Source organism: Oncorhynchus nerka, linkage group LG17, assembly GCF_034236695.1.
Source record: "Oncorhynchus nerka isolate Pitt River linkage group LG17, Oner_Uvic_2.0, whole genome shotgun sequence".
NCBI classification, from domain to species: domain Eukaryota; kingdom Metazoa; phylum Chordata; class Actinopteri; order Salmoniformes; family Salmonidae; genus Oncorhynchus; species Oncorhynchus nerka.
The window spans coordinates 27,822,119-27,844,921 of NC_088412.1; the positions used below are offsets into that span (position 1 = coordinate 27,822,119).

Here is a 22,803-nt window from a genome sequence, read left to right on the forward strand (position 1 = left end):
ATCTCCCATTTCGCTTTATCCTGCTCAACCCTAAACAAGAATGGTCATGGTGAGTAGGGCACAATTTAGCCTATGCTAAGCGCATCTGTCTTATAGGCTCTGTCTATTTTAGGTTATTAGTCGTCTACATTTTATAATCTGCTTTGTGACACCTCCGCAGCAGTAGCTTCTAGCCAGGTGATAAACTTTGGTTTGCGTTTTAATCCGTAGCGAGCTGTCCCATTTTTTGGCGCTTTGTTGTTCATAGTCGTGATGCTCCTGCAGGTGTGTGTGTCCGTGCGTCGGTACATCTGTGTGTGAAATGTACATTTTTGATGTGAGTATTTCATATCAGTAGCCTGTGTCTGATAAGCCAAGCCCAGCTTAGTAATTAGTAAACATGTGTGGGCGATTTTGTGAATTTGTGATTATGTGGGTGAACTGCAAAATGAATTGCGTTTTGTAAATTATTTAGGTTTTAACTGGATTTTCCTTTGAATAAGCAAGATACATGCAACAAATATGAGCATGTATCAATGTATATAATGTATATTTGCAGGCTTTAACATGCATGCAGTAATAGCAGATTTATATACATAGTGCTGTTCAGGCATCCTGTAGTGCCTGAGGGTAGAATCCAGGGGCATAGGCACGGGTGGGCCTGTGTGGAGCGCAGGCACGGGTGGGCCTGTGTGGAGCGCAGGCCCACCCACTGGGGAGGCAGGTCCACCCAATCAGATTGAGCAACAAAAAAATATCAATATATTTTTTGCACTACTTGTCAGTGTTCCCAGCAGGACATCATTTGTAGTTTTACCTAATCACAGTACTTGACTTGGGCAGGAACTGAGTCCCGGCACCTCAAATGTTCTTCTGCTTAAGTTCCTGCACCTCCTATAGAATATTAGCTCAAAAGAATTTAGCAGCTCCTGCACCTAAATATAAATGGTACCTTCACCTAAAATGAGTAACGGCATCTATACTGAACAGAAATATAAATGCAACATGTAAAGTGTTGGTCCCATGTTTCATCAGCTGAAATAAAAGATTCCAGAAATGTTCCATATGCACAAAAGTGTATTTCTCTCAAATTTTGTGCACAAATTTGCTTACATCCCTGTTAGTGAGCATTTCTCCTTTGCTTAAGATAATCTATCTACCTGACAGGTGTGACTTATCAAGAAGCTGATTTAACAGCATGTTCATTACACATTACATTACATTACATTACACCTTGTGCTGGGGACAATAAAAGACCCCTCTAAAATGTGCAGTTTTGCCACACAACAGAATGCCACACATGTCTCAAGTTTTGAGGGAGCGTGCAATTAGCATGCTGACTGCAGGATTGTCCACCAGAGCTGTCGCCAGAAAATGGAATGTTAATTTCCACATCCGACTTCTTCACCTGCAGGATCGTCTGAGACCAGCCACCCAGACAGCTAATGAAACTGAGGAGTATTTCTGTCCGTAATTAAGCCCTTCTGTGGGGAAAAACTCATTCTGATTGGCAGGTCCTGGCTCCCAAGTGGGTGAGCCTATGCCCTCCCAGGCCCTCCCATGGCTGCACCCCTGCCCAGTCATGTGAAACACATAGATTTGGGCCTAATTTATTTATTTCAATTGACTGATTTCCTTATATGAACTGTAACTCAGTAAAATTGTTGAAATTGTTGCATGTTGTGTTTATATTTTTGTTCAGTATATTTCAGTCCAAGTCAAACACTGGCCTGAACATGCATACAACATCAGATTCATAGCAAGCAGTAGGTAGGAGGTGGGAAAAGCCAGCCGCACCAATGTGTTGGAGGAAACATCGTACACCCGGCGACCGTGTCAGCACGCATTGCAACCGGCCCGCCACAGGAGTCACTAGTGCATGATGGGACAAGAACATCCCTGCCGGCCAAACCCTTGCCTAACCCAGACGACGCTGGGCCAAATGTGCGCCGCCCCATGGGTCTCCCAGTCGCGGCTGGCTGCGTCAGAACGTGGACTCAAACCAGGATCTCTAGTGACACAGCGCCACTCGGGAGGCCCCTTGTTTTGCCCATTCAAACATTCAATTGAACAGTAACTGAATGCCTCGAATGCCTGTCTGCCTGCTTTATATAGCAAGCCACGGGTGTAGGAGCAAACCATTTTTGTGAATGAAGTGCTGTACCTATTAAACTGTGTGTATATTGACAATAATAGCTATGTGTAGGCTACTCACCGTTAGCTAGCTAAAACAGACTAGCCAGCTTAGCTAGCAAAAACTTAATGGCCAAACAAAGCTCTGTAAAAAAATCTCAAGAGACCGTGTATAGAAGAGGATGTTGGAGCATTTGTCACCAGTCCAGGGCCACCAGTCCCCCTCTATATCAGTCATTGCTGCTTGCTGCTGTTGATTCTCTGATCCACCTCTACGCAGATGACACCATTCTGTATACTTCTGTCCCTTCTTTGGACACTGTGTTAACTAACCTCCAGACGAGCTTCAATGCCATACAACACTCCTTCCATGGCTTCCAACTGCTCTTAAATACAAGAAAAACTAAATGCATGCTCTTCAACCGATCGCTGCCCACGCCTGCCCGCCCGTCCAGCATCACTACTCTGGACGGTTCTGACTTAGAATATGTGGACAGCTACAAATACCTAGGTGTATGGTTAGACTGTAAACTCTCCTTCCAGACTCACATTAATTAAGCATCTCCAATCCAAAATTAAATCTAGAATCTGCTTCCTATTTCGTAACAAAGCATCCTTCATTCATGCTGCCAAACATACCCAAGTAAAACTGACTATCCTACCGACCCTTGACTTCGGCGATGTCATTTACAAAATAGCCTCCAGCACTCTACTCAGCAAATTGGATGCAGTCTATGATAGTGCCATCTGTTTAGTCACCAAAGCCCCATACACTACCCACCACTGTGACCTGTATGCTCTCGTTGGCTGGCCCTCGCTTCATAAGTCGTTGCTAGGTAAAGCCCCGCCTTATCTCAGCTCACTGGTCACCATAGCATCACCCACCCGCAGCACGCGCTCCAGCAGGTATATTTTACTGGTCACCCCCAAAGCCAATTCCTCCTTCGGCCACCTTTCCTTCCAGTTCTCTGCTGCCAATGACTGGAACGAACTGCAAAAATCACTGAAGCTGGAGACTCATATCTCCCTCACTAGCTTTAAGCACCTGCTGTCAGAGCAGCTCACAGATCACTGCACCTGTACATAGCCCATCTGTAAATAACCCATCCATCTACCTCATCACCATACTGTTATTTATTTGATTTATGTTGCTCCTTTGCACCCCAGTACCGCTACTTGCACACTCATCTTCTGCACATCTATCACCCCAGTGTTTCATTTGCCATACTGTAATAATTTCACCACTATGGCCTATTTATTGCCTCACTCCCCTTATCCTACCTCATTTGCACACATTGTATATAGACTTTCTCTATTTTTTTATTGACTGTATGTTTGTTTATTCCATGTGTAACTATGTGTTGTTGTTTGTGTCGCACTGCTTTGCTTTATCTTGGCCAGGTAGCAGTTGTAAATGAGAACTTGTTCTCAACTAGCCTACCTGGTTAAATAAAAGTGAAATAAAAATAAATCAAATCAAATGAATTGCACTGATCTAATGGAGGGCCTTAAAGACAGTTTCAGTACATTCAGAGACAATGATCAGCACTGCAACACTGTTTTTATTCAACACTTTTAGAAATCATGAAAAACGCTTCTCCACTTCGACTCGAACTCTCTCCCACCCTCCGATGAGACGTCACCATCAGTCCAGTGAAAAAACAAACAAACAAGTTATTTCAATTTATGCTCCGATGTACCTCACAAGTAATTGGCTACAACAACTGACCCATTGCCAGTGTTATCAGGTAGCCTAGCTTGAGACTCGAGTTTTGAAATATAAGGGACTACGTTATTTATAATAAGGGGTAGGACTACATTGAGAAAAACAGACCTCTCTTATTATATATGAAAATAGGAATATGCATGAAACAATAGTTATTTCCCGTCCTTTTTGGATTAATTGGAAATATAACTTTACCCTGTGTTGCCCGCCCATGCACTATAGTCTGGCCCTATATTCTATAGTTAATGTAGTTGATATCACACAATATATTGTAGGAGCACTTGATCTTCCCCACCCAGCAGTGGATTGCACTCGGCTTGCATTTGGACTCATAAAGTGATCTCGACTAAGACAGGTTGGTGACCAATGTTCTTGTCTATATAGGCTGTGGATGCCTATTGTGATCATTACTGTTATATTAGGGCATTATGTTCTAGTCTTATATTCTATTAATAAAATAAAATACAATATTTTTTAATTTTGTGTAGGTCTATGTGAGTCGCATGTTAAATACAAGAGTTGTGGATTTACGTAGGCCTACACGACTATTTGATCAATAATGTGAAATCACATGTTAGATGGTTTGTTGTGTGCAGTCAATTACAGTAGGGTATATGGTAAGCTATGCTTTTCTGATCATCTAATGATGATTTGAGTGCCCAAATTTTGTCCCGCCTACATTTTTTCTGGTCCTGCCTTCAACGGAATCCTGCTTGCGCCACTGGCAAAGTCACTCTTTGCACTCAATCAAGCAAAGATCTTAGCAGTGATTGATTGTTTTGTGGTTGGCATCTTAGTAGTGATTGATTGCTTTGTGGTTAGCATCTTAGCAGTGATTGCTTTGCTGGTATCAAAAAGCTTTTTCTTTGTACCAAAAAGCTTTTCATTGCCAAGCGCTCCTTGAATCGGCAAGGTTGCCAGAGTGAAGATGTTAACTTTGTGGAGGAGAGTGCTGGACAGACAGACGCAGGAGCCAGTGAGAAAGCTGCAGCACACCCTTCCAGAGAGAGGGGAGCTCTGACCTCATAGATGAGGAGGAGACAGGGGAGGGGACTGCAGCCCAAAGCTCACGCTGAAGCCTTTTGCATTCTCACCCAGCGTCTCTGGAAGAAGGGAATGCCTGCTTTCACAAGCCGCCTACTGTCTGACCACCACTAAGAGAGAAAGAAAGAAAAAGAGAGCTCCAAGTCAGGGGGAAATTTGCTCAGGCGCTGGGGAGAGAAAACGTCTGCCGGCTCACAAATGGAGTGGAATGGGTTTAAAATGGTAAGGAGGCTGCAGCCTGCCAGCCGCTCATTGTGCCCTTGCATCCATCCGACAGCCTGCAGCAGTAGCACCATGCCTCACTCAGTGTGCCTTCCTTCCCTAACAGTTAATGGGGTGTTGTCAATCCAGTTTTGGGAAAAGGCGATGGGTATCGGTTTGCACAAGTCTTAGATAACTGTTCATGTTACCTGCACACAGCAAATGTACAGTACATTGTGTGGTTTTAAGTGTGATATTTTGCTTGCATTAAATCTCTTTATCATGTTGTGCATTGTAAATAGTAGATAATACTTGGTATATTTATGTATCTATACAAAGCATTATAGTGCACATTTTGGTCGGTTTTATTTTTGTAATGTTTGACAGTGTATGTGATGTAGGACTACAGTCGTGAGCTTGCATTTGTGAATTTGTAGTGTATCAGAGAAATAGAGTGTGTGTGTGTGTGTGTGTGTGTGAGTGGCTCTGTAATGCGCATGCCTGCACTGGTGTACATTTCCCTTCACTTGGACAGGTTTTCGCCTGTGTCTCCTCTGCTTCTGCCTCTGATGCTTCTGGTAGCGCTTGTCTGTGCTGCATGGTGGATGTGTTTGTTTGTGTGTCCATTGTTGACAAAAGGCTCAGAGTGACTGCCCCCCCAGGCTGTTCCTCAACTGGTTGGAGGCAGTGCCTGCCAGTGCCTGCCAAAACAACATGGCAGGGCTGACTAACTTTTTTAAACCTATCTTTCTGCATACACAAAGAGGCTGTCTTCCCTGATCTCTAAATTCCCGTATCCATATCAAACGTTCTCTTATTGTATGCTGTTAATAATACGTTTCATTAATGTTAAAATGGCATTATACTGATTTTAAAATGTTGTCCCTATCATAAAGGGAATTTGCCAGCTTCTGTATAAGCATCTTGAATGTGGGAAGCATTATTCATTTTTGGAAGTGAATATTTGATTGTTTGTGTGTGGGCTATTCATTCCCGTGCAATCAAAATGCTAATTGAAAAGAACGCAAATCCCAACCATGGTGACAGTGATAGCATCCTGTCTCCCTAACTGTTCGCTGTAGCGTATTGATGGAGGGACATGCCAGTAACGCAGTGCTAAAGGAGGCGGAGGCGTTGGGAGGGAGAGAAGGAAGGATAGAGAGAGACAGGGGGAGATATGCAGTGTTTATGGTGTGGAACTGAGCTCCTCGTTGAGCAGCACCCCACTGTCTGTCACTGGGGCTCAAGCCCTGGGCAGTGTCACCACAGTCAGAGCTAGACTACTACTGTCCTCCAGCAGAGCTGCAACACCCACGGTGCAGCACTGTTCAGCACCAAGCTTCTATATCAATGCTAATAAGTCGAGTTGATCAGATTAATATGAAGTAGGGTTTTGTGAGCAGGTGGGTGGCATGGCACAGAGGGGTGTAGGCAGTGCTCAAATTGAGGGGGTATGCCTTGTTAGGGAGAAAAAAGTTTAAAAAGCGATATATAGCGGCGCGTTAGGATAGAAACAAGCTGTACGTTCCACGAGAAAGACGCGACTCCGATGCACATTTTTTTATTTGTCTCCATGGCATTATGAGTTATGACCTTCTAAAGAAAATAAAAATAATACTTTGGAAGTGGTATGCGCCATTTGGAGGGTTCGGGGAGTGGAACATCAGCCATATGAAAGATAGGATTTGGAAATGAGACAGCATACGAAGCTCAACAGGACTTTGTTCTGAGTTAGGCAACCACCATCTCAATTAGTTCACGTGACAAACAGGAATTTATAGACACATTCATGAACATCCAATTCTCATTCCTACAGAAGTTATCTAATGTGTGACTGACTCTGTTGCTATCAATTGAAAATATTTATAACTAACATGATTAAATGAGATATTTGACATATTTGTTAGTGAAATAAATAACATTTGTGAAAATAGTCTAAGCTTTATTTTCCCTATCCATATTAAATTAAATATAATATGTAATTATAATTAAATAGCCTACGCAAAAGATGTCATGAGTCATGTTACACTATGTAGAATTGCAGGAAATTAGCTTCAAAACAACAAACAATCTCTAGGGCCCTGAATTAAACAAAACCCACTTTTGGTAGTATATTTAATGTATCTCAATGAACAATAATAAACACAAATAGGCCCAAATACAGAATCCGTTCAGTATTTTTGCCTCCAACCTTGACCAACTCACATTTTCCACATATCTGTTAAACTTATTTAGTCTTTCACAATAAGCTAATATAAGTCAGTAGAACAATTCTCATTCCTTACAATTGTCAAAAATACAGGGTAATAATTAGTGTGCTTTTGTCAGCAAGAACACTAATGTTAGTCTCTGTATGTCTTCTATTATTCCATTTCTTCTGTTTTGCCAACTGCTTGTTTTGATGTCTTGAACAGTGTTGTAAGTCACAAAAACGAGAAAATACTGTTGAAATGCATTAAGTGTCTGGTTTTGTACTTTTAGTGCTTCAAACCAAGTCGTCAAGTTTTGAATGTTGTGATCTGTGATTTAATTTGATCTTAATTCCACCCTGCTCTTAGGCTTGCTTTTGCCTAAGCCCCCCCCCCCATACATAGCATACCCCTTGTTAACTTTGCTGACCTCCGATTGGGAGAACTGGGGTAGAGAGGTGAGAAAAGAGCTGTGGGGAGTGTGATCCTGAAGGTGGGAGAGTTTGCGCTTGACTGTACGGTGCTAACGCACACAGTGGCGTGTCCAACAGGGCTCTCAGATTCTGAGTGAGAGAGAGAGTAAAGAATATTTTATCAAATCAGGTTGTGTTCTCTTTGGTTAGGTGTCCATTGTTGTGAAGAGAAGTCATTATAAAACTGACCTGTATTGCCTCAAGTTCAGTCAAAGATAGGATCTAGGCGAGGCAAGGTCCACCTGGAAGAAATAATGATTTATACCTTAATCAAGTCATGGTTGAAGGAGATATACGTGTCGGTGTTAGAAGAGTATTAACGCTTGTAGAGGGTCAGCCGAACAACAGTGGAGATGATTTGTGGTGATTAAATTAGCTTCTCTTGCTCCGCCTTAGAATCTGTGCTCTTGAGAATACTGTACGACAATTAAACATGAACAGGCAAAGTTCAACTCGCTGAGTGCTGTTTCCATCTATCCAATCAGGTATTAAATATAATGGTTACCATTGTTACATGTGCAAAACAAATATTTGAAAGGATTACTTGATAGTTACATGATAAACAGTCAATAACAAACTGCTAAACCATTTCAAATATCTGTGTTGTCATGGCTGTCTGTTAGTTCATGTATTTCTTTTCTCCTATGCTTTGCTGATGCAGTTGTTCATAGAGCTAAGATCCAGTAAAATTGACAAGTGTACAGATGTAGATGGACATTGCAAATTAGAGCCAGACCCCTTTTCTGCAGTCAAAGGACCAAATCGCCCTCTAGTGGCCTCATGGGTGGTATGTTATTCATATTTTTCATAATATCATAGTTAATCAACATTATTTTAAAACAACAGCCGAATTGCCGGTGTTTCTATGTCAAACGGTTGTTGTTACGTTTCAGTCTTCTGTGATGTATATGAAGTGTAATATTTGGATGCAAACTCAAAATTGAATACATTTCATCTCTATATCCGTACAGGAGTCTTCTTTTTTTAAGACCATAACTGTGTGTGTGAGATGTATACTTTTGTTTCAAAGAGGGCTGTTTAAGACTACCAATAAACACTCTGTGTGACCGTGATTTAGCCCACTGCAGTAAAAGGTTACTATTTGTCAAATTAAGAGAGGAGTGAGGCTGACTGAAACGGACAGTGGAATACTTCTCCGTTACTCCACAGGGCAGTTTCTTTCTACCCATCTGTAGTCAATACCCGATATCAATGTTCAGTACCATGCCTATCATAGAGGCATCTAACCATTAACTACAGTAATATAACTGACCCCATGCCTCGCTCTTACATAGCAACTGAATCATACCGTAGAACCGTTGAACAGCCAGATGTGGACAAATCACCCATAAACGCCCTGCAGCTCTCCAATGTTTTGTGCGAGATGGTATGGTGTTGTTGCTGTTGACATGCTGAGGTGCCTCTGGGAGAGGACTTGGACTGAGTCTCCAGTCCCTGAGCAGCGTGGGTAATTAGTCACAGCTGTAGATGGACATTCACATGCAACTCCCAGCTGAAATGACACGCTCATGTTTGTGTCCACTCAATCGTCTCATGCTATCTATCTGCTGCCTGCCTGCTTCTGGTCAGGCGTAGTCACTAACATGGGAGTATCTGAATCAAAGTGACGGTTGTTGGATAATTGCATGTTTAGATGATTTACGCCCTGAAGGGGATCTATAATAAGTCAGTTGGAGTGAGATTTAAAGTAGAAAATTAGCTTTGTAAAGTAGATTTGCATTTCTACTTCCAACTTATGCCATAAATGTGGCTTGTGTATAATTGATTTAAAAAAGCCGTTTGTTTTATTGATAATACTATGAGTTTGAAAACAGTGAAATAAGGCGGCAGGGTAGCCTAGTGGTTAGAACGTTGGGCTAATAACCGGAAGGTTGCAAGTTCAAATCCCCGAGCTGACAGTTGTTCTGCCCCTGAACAGGCAGTTAACCCACTGTTCCTAGGCTGTCATTGAAAATAAGAATTTGTTCTTAACTGACTTGCCTAGTTAAATAAAAGTTTAAAAAAAGAAAGTGTGTCCCTATAAATGTTTTGGCGTTATTAATAATACTAATGTAAAAGCAAAGAACACACAAACATTTTTCTAGTGAATGTATTTTACTCCTTTTCAACATACCTTAGCCTCTACCCAAAACAGCCAGAAGTAATGAGCTAATGCCTATTTGAATAAGCCGCTCTGAACCATTGTCTCAATTATATAGCTTCGTTCTTAAAAAATGCCTTTTGTTTGAAGACTAAACATACATGAATATCAAGAAAACGGTTTCTTAAAAAATGTAATAGGCTTCCACAGAGGCGAAGGAATTCAGCTGTGAGGGGAAATGCTTTAATAATACAAGCCTAATTCCTTTGGCGGAAATTCAAATTGCCACAGACAGACAATAATCAGCTGCAAATTCTTAGCGCACACAACCCGGTAGCAAACACGGGGTCATGTTCTTGTTTTTTTGCTCCTGCTTTTCTGAGTAAATATTCTAAAGGAAAATCAGGGAATATATATTCATATATCCTATCTACATCTCGGTTCATTCAAAGATGGAAGTAGAACCCCGACTTCCTTATTTCTACGGTTTCTCTTTCTTCATCCTCCTCTGTAATTCCGCGTGTTTTGGTATTCATACAGACATTTGGGTTTGAGTGGCAGTTCCTCCTGAGACTGTGCACAAACTGCACACTCCTCTGATCTACATTTTGCATCCCAGGAAAAGGAGAAGAGATAGAAGCAGCAGCAGGCTTGGTGTCTCTAGCAGTTGCTCTGTCTCATTGTTCAACGTTGCCAAGTAAAGTGGCCTCGTACTGTGATGTTAAAGGATGTTTCAAGGTCATCCTTTCAACAGACCAGTAGAGGACAGAGCACCCACTGACAAGGGGTCATGACTGTGGAACTGCCAGTAGCTTCCTTAACTCCCTATTAAGGACATGTGGAGAGCTTTACTACCTAAAGGTATTCAAGAATGAATAGGAATATGGCTCATACCTTTATGTTACTATCTCCGTCAACAGCTGAGGCAAGCATGAGGGCCATGAGATTTGATCACCGCCAGTAGAGCAGACATTTAGGAAAGGGATTCATCCTGTATATGCCTATTCCCTTCATATCAACTGTAACATGTTCTCCTCAAACTAGATGGAAATAGGAATTGTACTGCAGATATCTATAAAGACAGATAAACATTGGAAGCAATAAATAGAACCGGCAAGTTGAGATCCGGAGAGATAGATGTGATCTACTATCTTCCAAATACATGTCTCCCCGGCATGCTATTGAGAGAAAAAAAACTCTGTTTCAGAATTTTCCATTGCACATACTATATTAACATAGATAGTCTCCTGTGGGCATTTTCAATTACACTGTACCACGGCAGAAGGAGATTAATCTTCTATTTTGAATGCATGCCACATTTTATGGTTTAGTTGATATGCAGGAGGGGTAATCTTGTAGCTGTGAGTATACATTTAGGCTTTTTGGTCTTCTTGCTGCAGCAGAAGCTAATTTATGATCAAACCCTTTTCCAATCTACAGAGTCGATTTTTATTGGACCTAAAATATTTCAATCTGTTTCCAATTTTCTAATGACCTAATATGCTCCAAGTTAGTATTACTAATAATTAGAGGGTTAGTTTCACAGATACAACAGTTTTAGTGGAATACTACTGTTTAGATGCATAATAGAGCTTGCACTACTTGTATGATATAGGTACCAGTACGAGGAAATGTATTGCACATAGATAGATCCATAAAATAATGGATACTAATACAGAAATGTACATTATACTGTCATACAAGGATATTCTAATGAATCCGATGTCTCTCCTGTTCTTCAAAAAAAGTATGTATTAACTGTCTCAACGGTCTCTAAATGTCTCACATTCTGGTCATTGGAGACACACACAGACAGGCAGGCAGCCTGAGAAGCAGCGGATGGGAAAGCAGAGTGGCGCAGCGGTCTAAGGCACTGAATCTCAGTGCTAGAGGTGTCACTACAGACCCTGGTTTGATCCTGGGCTGTATTACAACTGGCCGTGGTTCGGCGTTCCACAGGGCGGCGCACAATTGGCCCAGTGTCGTCTGCGTTAGGGGAAGGTTTGGCTGGTGTAGGCTGTCATTGTAACATAAGAATTTGTTCTTAACTGACTTGCCTAGTTAAATAAAGGTTATAAAGAGATCAGAGGCAGTGATTAGATTAGATTAGGAGGAGTCTTGCTCTGCTCAAGCTGTGTGTGTGTGTGTGTGTGTGTGTGTGTGTGTGTGTGTGTGTGTGCGTGTGCGTGTGACCAGGCTTTGCCCTGCTGCAGCTTCTTTTCTGGTCTTTTACCTACAGGCTATTTGTACATCTTTAAATACCTGTTTTATCTGAGCAAATATGACTCATCCTAGCTTCAAATCGGCATTAATTAAAAGTACAATCAAGGAAAGGTCTTTAGGCATGCTCAAAGGTTTGACGAACTAGAGTCCCAAGTACATTAGTTTATTCTAATTTGAACTAAAACATTTAAATATTTAATTACGACTAGGCTGGGGGTTTTACATATTATTTCTATTTTAGACCTTACTTAGTTAGCAAGGAAATGAGAGGATGCTTGATCAGGAACATGGCTGCCTGCCAGCTACGTCCTCACGACACCTGGTGCTGATGCAGTGGAACCGTGCATGGCTTCTACACTGGCTAAAAACAACCTCAAGAATAAAATGGGGTTTCGCTTGAAATGCGAACTAATACAAACCAAGGTTGCATTGTACTGTAGTCAAAGGTAGCTTTCCTTGTCCTCCAAAGGCAATGTCACCTTAATTCAGAAGTATCCCACTCGTGTAGATGAGGGTCCAATCACGGAAATAGGAGTGATAGAGTGCCGTGCATGTGTGCTGTGAGGGGTGACAGTGTATTGGCCCTGTCATTGGGAATCAGCCTTAGGACTGGGGTAAGATGACATGGGGTGATACAGACTGACAGAATTTCTCATTTTCTCTCTCTCTCTCTAGAATATGTGTTCCGAGTTACTATCTGCTTCAGTTAAACTATTTGAAATGAAATCACATAATCTGTGGTGAAGACTTAATAACCTATTAAGGGATCATTCATATGAGCAGTATGATTAGTCCGCTGCATGTAGTATTGATGTTTAGTCAGTGATGAGGCTGTGAGGCCCTCTGAGTGGACCACTGTGTTCAGTTCCAGCAGGCCTTTGGCAGCCTGCAGAGATCACATCGTTTGTCCCCTTGCTGGCTCATGGACAGGACCTCCAAAGTCCCCTGGTCCCAGGGCTGGGGCCAAATATGCAGGGTTCTAGGTACAGGGTATGGCCAAGCTGCCAGGCAGGTGGCCAGGAATTCTCACACTACTGCAGGGGAGGGGAAGGATAACACAGGTCAGTGAAGCCACATAAATTGAAGTGTCATCTCAGAATCAAGGTGCTCACCAATTTCCTGCTTCCATGCATTGGTGCAGAGTTGGGATTTAGCCAATGTACAAATGGCTTTAGTCCACCCTGGGTTTGGCTGTGGCAGGGGACTGCAGTCTGTAGGTCCTGACGGTCACTATTCACAGGCTGCTCATTTTCTTGACTAAGACAGTTTACTACTCCAATACCATGAAAACAATCAAGAAAAAAGTGCACTACAGAGAAGCTAGATTACATTTTGATCGAATTCAGGCCTAATTACAATTCAGTTGTGTAAGAAAAAGTTTCAGGCTCTCCCAACCTTTCCCTTCTAGTGGTTATTAAGTGGTATTTTGTTTAAAATTGTACGTTTCCTGAACATAGTCTGGCTGACATTTACTTCTGCTTTAGCATTGGCATTGGCTTTAGAAAAAAAAGATACATGGTATTTTCCATTATCATCAGAGTTGGGAGAAGGAGAGGGTGATTTAAGGTGCTAGCAGAAAGCTTCATCAGCCAGTGAGTTAGCGTGAGGAGTCCATTTGCTGCACATGGTGCTGCCAGAAGAAGTGGAGTTGCACAGACAGAGACGAGGATAGCTGTCTATCTGAGATTTAGCCCACGGTTAAAGAATGTCAGGCTATGACCTTCAAGAAAGCAGACCTTGGATACACTCACAACATATTTATTGTATAACCAGTGAATAGTTTACGTTTGATATATTCTGGGATTTACATAAGAATCTACAGTTGGACAATAAAATAGGGAATTCATCCAAATGTAGGACTGATGTCTCCAAAGTAGTCTGAGGTAAGAGTAGATATTTAAAGAGCTGGATTTTGAGGCTCACCTCCGCATCTGCAATTAAAAGTGACGGGCTGCCTTCTCATCTCCTGACCTTTGACCCTTGGAAGCGTGGAGTGCACTTTGAGGGGGTTGAGGCATGCTGGGGGTTCTGGGAAGGTTCCATCGATCCTATGAAACAGTGGACGTCATAAAGGGAAAAAGTCAAGCAAAGTTAAATGAAAGATTCCGTGCATACAGCACCTAAACATGTATTATTCTGAGTCACACAGAGAAGAAGAGAAGAAAATCTATTTGGCAAAGTAGATGCGGATCGATGTTGGTGGAGGCAGGCGGGCGAGGTGTCCCAGATTACTTTCCTGATTGATCCAGCCTAGCTTCCGTCTGACCTGCAGGATGTGGTGAAGTCAAGATGTGTCTGATGGAGGTGGAGGGGCAACCAGAAAAAGATGGAAAAATAACGTATCGATAGCATGGAGGGAACTTCACTGACCAGGAGTTAATATACAACAATCGTATAAATCCCTTTGTCTGAATGGGTTTGATAACTCAAGGACCCTCTTACTCTGAAACACTTTGAGTGAGTTGGGGCATGCTGTGGTTTACAGGGTTGGGTTTGTGACCTACCCTCTCCTTGGAGCCATGGAATTACCATTTCAATGGATGGAGGACACTCTATGTCCGTCCACTGTATTAGAATGTGCTTGTTAGAGGACAGGTTTACAGAATACTGTACTATGAACAACCCATTTATTTAAAACATTTAGCTGACAGATTGGATTTCATTCCATGTTTCATGATTGAATATTTCCCAGTAAACAGGAAATCTGAAAGGATCATTTAACCGATAGTCTGAGGATTCAGTGTATAATATCCTGTTGAGGTCATCAGATCATCCTCTGTACCGGCAGAGCGCAGAATGCTGGGATATGGCGAGACATTGAAATCACAAACAACCATCCATCTGACCTCCATTTTGTGTCAGGCGCTATCAGTTAAATGATACTACTGCCGCATTGTGATAAACTGCAGCGTCTCGTCTCTGCATCCATCCCAGCAAAGCCACGGGAAATTGATTGTCTAAGCTCGTTTGGGCAGGGAGTTCTGGCTGGCAGCAAAGCGGCAGTTTTTACGGTGTCACCGTGGCATAGGAGAGGCGTCTGGTCATGTGAGATTTGCTCGAGGATGAAGGCTGCGGAGGGAGATAATGTCCTCTCTGCAGGCAGTTATGGCATGTCCTACATGACTGCCATACCAGACACACACCGCTAACCTCAGGAGTTCAAGGAGGGAGGGAACGCTTACAGGGTGTCAAATATTTATGGCACACTACAGAGAATATTGATTATACAATAAGTCTGTCTAATGACTGCTGCGCACAACCAAAATGTATTCTCTGAATAATTGAAATTGTACCCATGAGCGATTTTCTCATCTCTATGTTTTTTAAAAAATGTAATTGCACTGTCCCTTTATTCAAATATTATTTGAGATGTTATCAGGAAGTGTGTGTGTGTGTGTGTGTGTGTGTGTGTGTGTGTGTGTGTGTGTGTGTGTGTGTGTGTGTGTGTGTGTGTGTGTGTGTTCGTACTGGAGAGAGGCAGACAGACTTAGAAGGAGGGAGAGAATCGTTATTAAAGGCTGGTACTGATACACTTGCCTGCACATCTGTTAAGGTACTGGTTATGAAACAAAAGTATGTAGATTCTAGCTACCATACCAGTTTATCTCATCTCCTCTAAAATATTTCAATATTTCGATAAGTTTATACTTGCTCGGAAATTGGATTTAGAATTGATATCTTTGTTTGCGTAGAGTTAGTAATATTGAAGCTACAGTATGCAAATACAAAGGAACACAAACTACCCTTTTGCTGCAATACTACCCACAACCCCACAGTACAGTGGGTAGTACATTGGTTGCTGAAATGTCACCTTAACCATAGCTAATGTTTAGTCCTACACCTGCTTGCTGCTTTTCACCACATTTTGGTACCTCATTTGAACATGCTGCATATTATGCTTGCTTCGGCAACCCATTCCTTTTCAGACTAGCCTATGTAAAGCTAACCATAACAGATGGGGTGAAAAATGCTTTTGATGTTTCACCTCTGTCTAACATCTCTTTTTCCAGGTTAGCTTTCAAATGTTTAAATGATTTTTTTATTTTATTTTTTAAGTCCTTTAAAATGGACATTGGTCCACGATATTGGGGGACCTCTCATTGTCACTGGGTAACCAAGCCTTGGGGGCATCTGTCTGATGCTCTGTCCAGCCTTGCTGGTTCTATTGGATACAATAGTTGTCTGTGTTATATACCTGTATTCTCTATGACAAAGCCTGTGCATATGGTGGTTCTGGTTGACCCAGGCAGATTGTTGTTCCCTATGAATCACTGTAAATTGAAAAATGATTAGAAAAATATACATCAAAAATGCATATTAACATAAGTATTAATCCCCCAATAGATGAATAATGTGTAATACAGTGTGTTTTTTTTATATTCTAAAGCTGTAAGACGTTGTTGTTATAACCTTCGGTCTTCACCTAAACTAAAACTGAGGTGGCGTCTGGTAAAGGAAAGGTACCCATAATGAATTGGCTCAATTTATATTCCTCAAATTATCAACCCAAACATCCAAACACACACCAACCTGTCAGCAGACACAAGCTGCCCTCTCTCCATTTCCCTCTCCTCATTCCCCTCTCCCCATTCCTCTCTCTCCATTCCCCATTTCCCTCTCTCCTTTCCCCCCTCTCCATTCCCCTCTCTCTTTCCCCTCTCTCCATTCCCCCCTCTCCTCATTCCTCTCTCTCCATTCCCCATTTCCCTCTCTCCTTTCCCCTCTCTCCATTCCCCATTTCCCTCTCTCCTTTCCCCTCTCTCCATTCCCCCTCTCTATTCCCCTCTCTCTTTCCCCTCTCTCCATTCCCCCTCTCCTTTCTCCTCTCTCCATTCCCCTCTCCCCATTCCCCCTCTCCATTCCCCTCTCTCCATTTCCCTCTCCTCATTCCTCTCTCTCCATTCCCCATTTCCCTCTCTCCTTTCCCCTCTCTCCATTCCCCCTCTCCATTCCCCTCTCTCTTTTCCCCTCTCTCCATTTCCCCTCTCCTTTCCCCTCTCTCCATTCCCCCTCTCCATTCCCCTCTCTCCATTCCCCCTCCCATTCCCCCTCTCCATTCCCCTCTCTCTTTTCCCTCTCTCCATTCCCCCTCTCCTTTCCCCTCTCTCCATTCCCCCTCTCCTTTCCCCTCTCTCCTTTCCCCTCTCTCCATTCCCCCTCTCCATTCCCCTCTCTCTTTTCCCTCTCTCCATTCCCCCTCTCCTTTCCCTCTCTCCATTCCCCTCTCCCCATTCCCCCTCTCTTTCCCCTCTCTCCATTCCCCCTCTCCATTCCCCCTCTCCTTTCCCCTCTCTCCATTCCCCCTCCCCATTCCCCCTCTCCATTCCCCTCTCTCTTTTCCCCTCTCTCCATTCCCCTCTCCTTTCCCCTCTCTCCCATTCCCCCTCTCCATTCCCCCTCTCCATTCCCTCTCTCTTTTCCCCTCTCCCCATTCCCCCTCTCCATTCCCCTCTCTCTTTCCCCTCTCTCCATTCCCCCCTCCTTTCGCCTCTCTCCATTCCCCCTCTCCTTTCCCCTCTCTCCTTTCCCCTCTCTCCATTCCCCCTCCCTCCATTCCCCTCTCTCTTTCCCCTCTCTCCATTCCCCCTCTCCTTTCCCCTCTCTCCATTCCCCTCTCCCCATTCCCCCTCTCCATTCCCCTCTCTCTTTTCCCCCTCTCTCCATTCCCCTCCCCCATCCCCCTCCTTTCCCCTCTCCATTCCCCTCCCATTCCCCTCTCCCATTCCCCCTCTCCATTCCCTCTCTCTTTTCCCCTCTCTCCATTCCCCCTCTCCATTCCCCTCTCCCCATTCCCCCTCTCCCATTCCCTCTCTCTTTTCCCCTCTCTCCATTCCCTCTCCCCATTCCCCTCTCCCCATTCCCCTCTCTCTTTTCCCCTCTCTCCCTCTCTCCATTCCCCTCCTCCCCATTCCCATTCCCTCTCTCCATTCCCTCTCTCCATTCCCCCTCTCCATTCCCCTCTCCCCATTCCAATTCCCCTCTTCCCCTCCATTCCCATCCATTCCCTCTCCATCCTCCATTCCCTCCTCCATTCCATTCCCCCTCTCTCCCCATCTCCCCATCCCTCTCTCCATTCCCTATCCTTATTCCCATCTCCCCTCTCTCCATTCCCCTCTCTTTTCCCCTCTCTCTTTCCCCTCTCCCCATTCCCCTCTCCCCATTCCCCTCTCTCCATTCCCCTCTCCCCCTTTCCCCTTCCCCCTCTCCATTCCCCTCTCCCCATTCCCCCTCTCCATTCCCCTCTCCCCCCAATTCCCCCTATCCTTATTCCCATATCCTTATTCCCCTCTCTCCATTCCCTCTCTCCATTCCATCTCCCCATTCTCCTCTCTCCATTCCATCTCCCCATTCCCCTCTCTCCATTCCCATCTCCCCCCTCTCATTCCCTCTCTCCATTCCCCTATCCTTATTCCCCCTCCCCATTCCCTCTCCCATTTCCCCTCTCTCCATTCCCCTCTCCCCATTCCCCTCTCTCCATTCCCCTCTCCCCATTCCCCTCTCTCCATTCCCCTCTCCTCTCCATTCCCATCTCCCCATTCCCCTCTCTCCATTCCCCTATCCTTATTCCCCCTCTCCATTCCCTCTCCCCATTCCCCTCCCCCTTTCCCTTTCCCCATTTCCCCTCTCTCCATTCCCCTCTCCCCATTCCCCTCTCCCATTCCCCTCTCCCCATTCCCCTCTCTCCATTCCCCTCTCTCCATTCCCCTCTCCAGCTGACAGTCCATTTAGAACCCAATTATATATCCTTATTAAGGTTGTTAAGATGTATGGGCAACAGTAACATACCCTCCCTCCTCCTCCTAGAGGATGAAGTGTCTCCTCCACCACCCTGCCCTGACTGGATACCTCCTGTTGCATTCCTCTACCTTCTCATCCCACTTTCTGAGAGAGTAAATGAAGCCAGAGGTCAGCCTCAAAGTCCTCTCCTCTCCTCCTAAATGGGCTGTTTTACCTACCGGCGTTACATCCTCAGCTGTTGCCTGCTGCTGCCTGCAGCCCGTGGCTCATTTGAGGAGCTGTCTTTGTCAAGGGCCTTTTTTACTCCCCAGGAGTGAGAGGGATACCCACATCATTACCACTACAGAGGGCACCGTAGCTCCCACGTCAGCCCCACCCTCCTCTCCCTAAGTCAACCACTTCATACTCAACACCAACATTACAGTAATTGTCCCCTATCTGAATTATGCCTGTTTCCAAACAGTCTCAATAAGCAGTATTCCTCTAGAATAATCAACCCCTACCTAGAAGGAAAGCCAAGCCACCTGTGTGTTTTAGTGTGGCTGGTGACCGTAAGGCCTCTGTAGAAAAACAAGCATGTTAAATCTTGACCCTGACACCTCCTAGGGATCGACAGAGACACAGTGGCGTCAGGCAGAACTCCCACAGCTACAGGGCTGGGCAGAGAAGGGATTGCTGACACAGCCAAAGATGGTAAGGAGACCGCCACAAATGGCCTTTTACCCAAATTTACCAATGGTGATGACAGTGCTGCTGAAGGAGCAGGGCTGTCAGTCTGCCGGGCCAGAGGGGAGGGGCCCTGATGCCGGACAGCTGAGAGGGAAGGCACTCTATGCCAGCTACTTTTTCTGCCAACCTAATGTACTGTGTGGTGTGAGGATGCTGATTCATTTACTCTGAATGGGGGAAAAAAGACAGAGTAAATGTAGCTTCATGTTTACTTGTTGATGTTTACAAAAAAGTTATACTTTATCTTTTCATCAACCTTAACATTGACATTTTTTACCATTTACACGTTTTATCTGTTCAATATAAATGCTCTAAAATATGCATCCAAATGTTTTTATGTAGTAGGTTATATTTCCCCTTACATAATGTTATTCTTGTATCTGTTGTGTTATTTATTGAATAAGGAAGAGAGTATAGGTATTGGAAGAAATGATGCATTTTGTCAAGCTGTGATGGTCTGGTATGAGGAAAATATTCTAGCCTTACAAATCACTTCTTACCTCGCTCCCAACGTGAGCTACTGTTTCATAGCCACGTCAATACAATCTCATGTCAAATATAAATCCAATATTTAAAAAAAACACATCAAACCAATTACATTTTATTAAAGTAATCGTTGTTTTTTTGTCATCTCATTCATCCAGGGGGTGAACTTTAAAACCTCTTCTAATGGACCTCTATCTCCCCTGTCCTCCTCCCCACAGACACACAGCCTCCAGAGACACTGCCTTACTCACTCCTTGCATGACTCACACACATTAGATTCGTGAACCCATATTTATTTCCTCCACTCGGAACCCATTAAGGCCTCCATTTAAGTCCAGAAGAAGCAGGTCCCTCCCACACACCATGCCCAGCTGCATTAATGGAGGCTGTAAATCCAGCATTTCCGCCCGGGTCAGGGGAAACATGCTGTAATCTGAAGCTAGTGTTAGATAGCTAGATATTGTTCTGTTGAATCAGTTGGCCCCGTCCTCAGGCTGACACTAGAGCTGCTCTGAAGGCTTTGCCTGTGTGCTGTAGTGCCTCAGCTAGGAAGGAACTCAAAGAGATACTGCCTTCCTCAGCACTGGGCTACTCTGTGGGAGAGCATAGATACCTAGCCAATGAGGCACAATGGACAGCTGAGCATGGGTAGTGCCGGTGGCAGGGGGTAGAAATTTTAATTGGTCAATCTGAATCGGCAGGTCTTGGGTGATTAAAGGTAGCCATTTTGTTGATTCTTCTGGTGAAAACTCAAAGAACACGTCCCATGGAGTTGAAAGTATTTTTGACAGAATAGAGCTCAGCAGGACGTGTCAACAGATTTAATAAGGCCCCCCAATCAACTTTGTTTCTGCTAGGTACTTTATTCCTCCTTCCTCGCTGTCACCGTGCTCCCTCTTTGTTGGAGTGGTGAGGATACTGTCAAAAGCAGAATTTGCAAAATAGATATTGAGAGCTTTTAAACAGGCAGTTTTCTGTTTGTATTCTGCTGTCGGCTCCAGGCATTGTCTTGTGTGTTGTTCCACTGTAGAGAAGACTGTGTGTGTGGAATAAGAAGCTGCTGAGACAATTCACATTCAAGTCTGACATTTATGATATACCATCCTCCACTGTAGATATGTCTCAGGTCTGAGGACAGTTTTAGAAAACCAATGGAGAAAACTACAGAGTTGCGGTCTACGTGACTGATAATGATTGTTCTGAATAGTGTGATAAAATATTGTCTATTTTAGTTTTTAGACCAGTTTTCAGCAACTTTATTGCTATCCAAACATTAACTTACAGTAAGTCAGATGGGAAATAAAGAGGTTTATGATGTGTTACATTTTTGCTAACCTTGCTAAATGTGCTGGTTTTAAATAGAGAGGGACAAACTTTGAAGTGTAGACTGAATGTATTTTTGAATAGTTATAAATAAATATGCCCAAACCTCTGCTGAGATGTTTCCTTTTCTCCTGCTCTATTTTTTTGCACTTTTGATTGAATCAGTAAGAACACGTAACCTATTTTCTTCATATTTTAGATCTTTATTTAAATGATACCAAATTAACCACAGTCAGTCATTTCAGAAGTGAGCTTTATAATTCCGGTAGTTAATTGGGTTTTCCTCTGGAAGTGTTGACCTGTTTTTTCCAAGGTCTTTGTTAATGATTTTGTATCATTTTTTCAAGTCAGACATTGACATATATAACTCATAGGCTCATAGCCACCCCCCAGTGCCTCTGTCTGGTACAGACTTTCAGTAAAACACGGACAAGTCTGATGTACACACCAGAAGACCTTGTTTGGGGTGTTTTCACCCCTATGTGGGGATGATGCTTTTAATAGCAGGCACCCTGAAGTCCCTATCCTGTCACCCCACATCTCCAAACACACCACACACACACACACACACACACAGACACACACCTTCCATAAACCTCTTAGGCTCAGCTTTTCTTTGTAAGTGGATGATGGAAATCAACTGACTGTAACTGAGAATCAAATAATTAAATAAACACACACATTTAATGCTAATGGTGGAATACATTTGGTGGCAGTCTAGGGATATGGAAGTAAGTGTTTGTCGGTAGATTAGCACAGCAGACTGCCTTCTTTTCACTGCCTCCTCCCTCAGGGGCCAGCAAGCTCTACTTCAAATACCTGCTCTTAAAGCGCACTGCAAAACCATCCGCAAAGACTATTGTTCCATGTGACAGACAGCAGTGCCCTGCTGAAAGGCTCAAATTGTTACCCCTCTCCAACTGCACCAGAAATCAAAGCACAGAAAGGAACTAAAAAAAGATCACTCATATGTCTCTAACAGTCATGTCTGCATGAATATTTAGCTGTTTAAGTTGCATGCGTACTGTATTGTGTTTATTTTATGGTCTCATACTGAGTCAAACATTGTCTTTCTTTTGTCTTTGAGTTTTGATGGCCTGGAATGTAGATTAAATGCGAAGTACAATAATGAATTCTGGTTCTCAGATTGAGAAGCCCTATCTCCTACCTCCTCTTTGAGTCTTCTTCTTCCCTGACCCTTCCCTTTCTCAGATAATCAGCAACATGGAGCCTCAGGTGACGAACGGCCCCAACGGCACCACGGCCAACGGGCCGTCCTGCAACAGCCGCAGCTGCCCTTCACCCATGCAGACTGGTGGCCCCACCGACGACAGCAAGACCAACCTCATCGTCAACTACCTGCCCCAGAACATGACCCAGGAGGAATTCCGCAGCCTGTTCGGCAGCATTGGAGAGATCGAGTCCTGCAAGCTGGTTCGTGACAAGATCACAGGTACG

The 22,803-nt window shown here is 43.7% G+C and overlaps 1 protein-coding gene across 2 annotated transcripts in view; it reads left to right on the plus strand.

Annotated features, from left to right (window-relative positions):
• The window catches only part of LOC115145005 (ELAV-like protein 4), an 84,839-nt gene that overhangs the window by 14,134 nt on the left and 47,902 nt on the right, over positions 1-22,803 (plus strand). For both annotated transcript variants that reach the window (XM_029686199.2, XM_065003098.1), the window contains 2 exons: positions 19,414-19,500; positions 22,558-22,798. In XM_029686199.2, the coding sequence (XP_029542059.1) occupies positions 19,414-19,500; positions 22,558-22,798 (328 nt within the window). The remainder of the gene's footprint in view (positions 1-19,413; positions 19,501-22,557; positions 22,799-22,803) is intronic.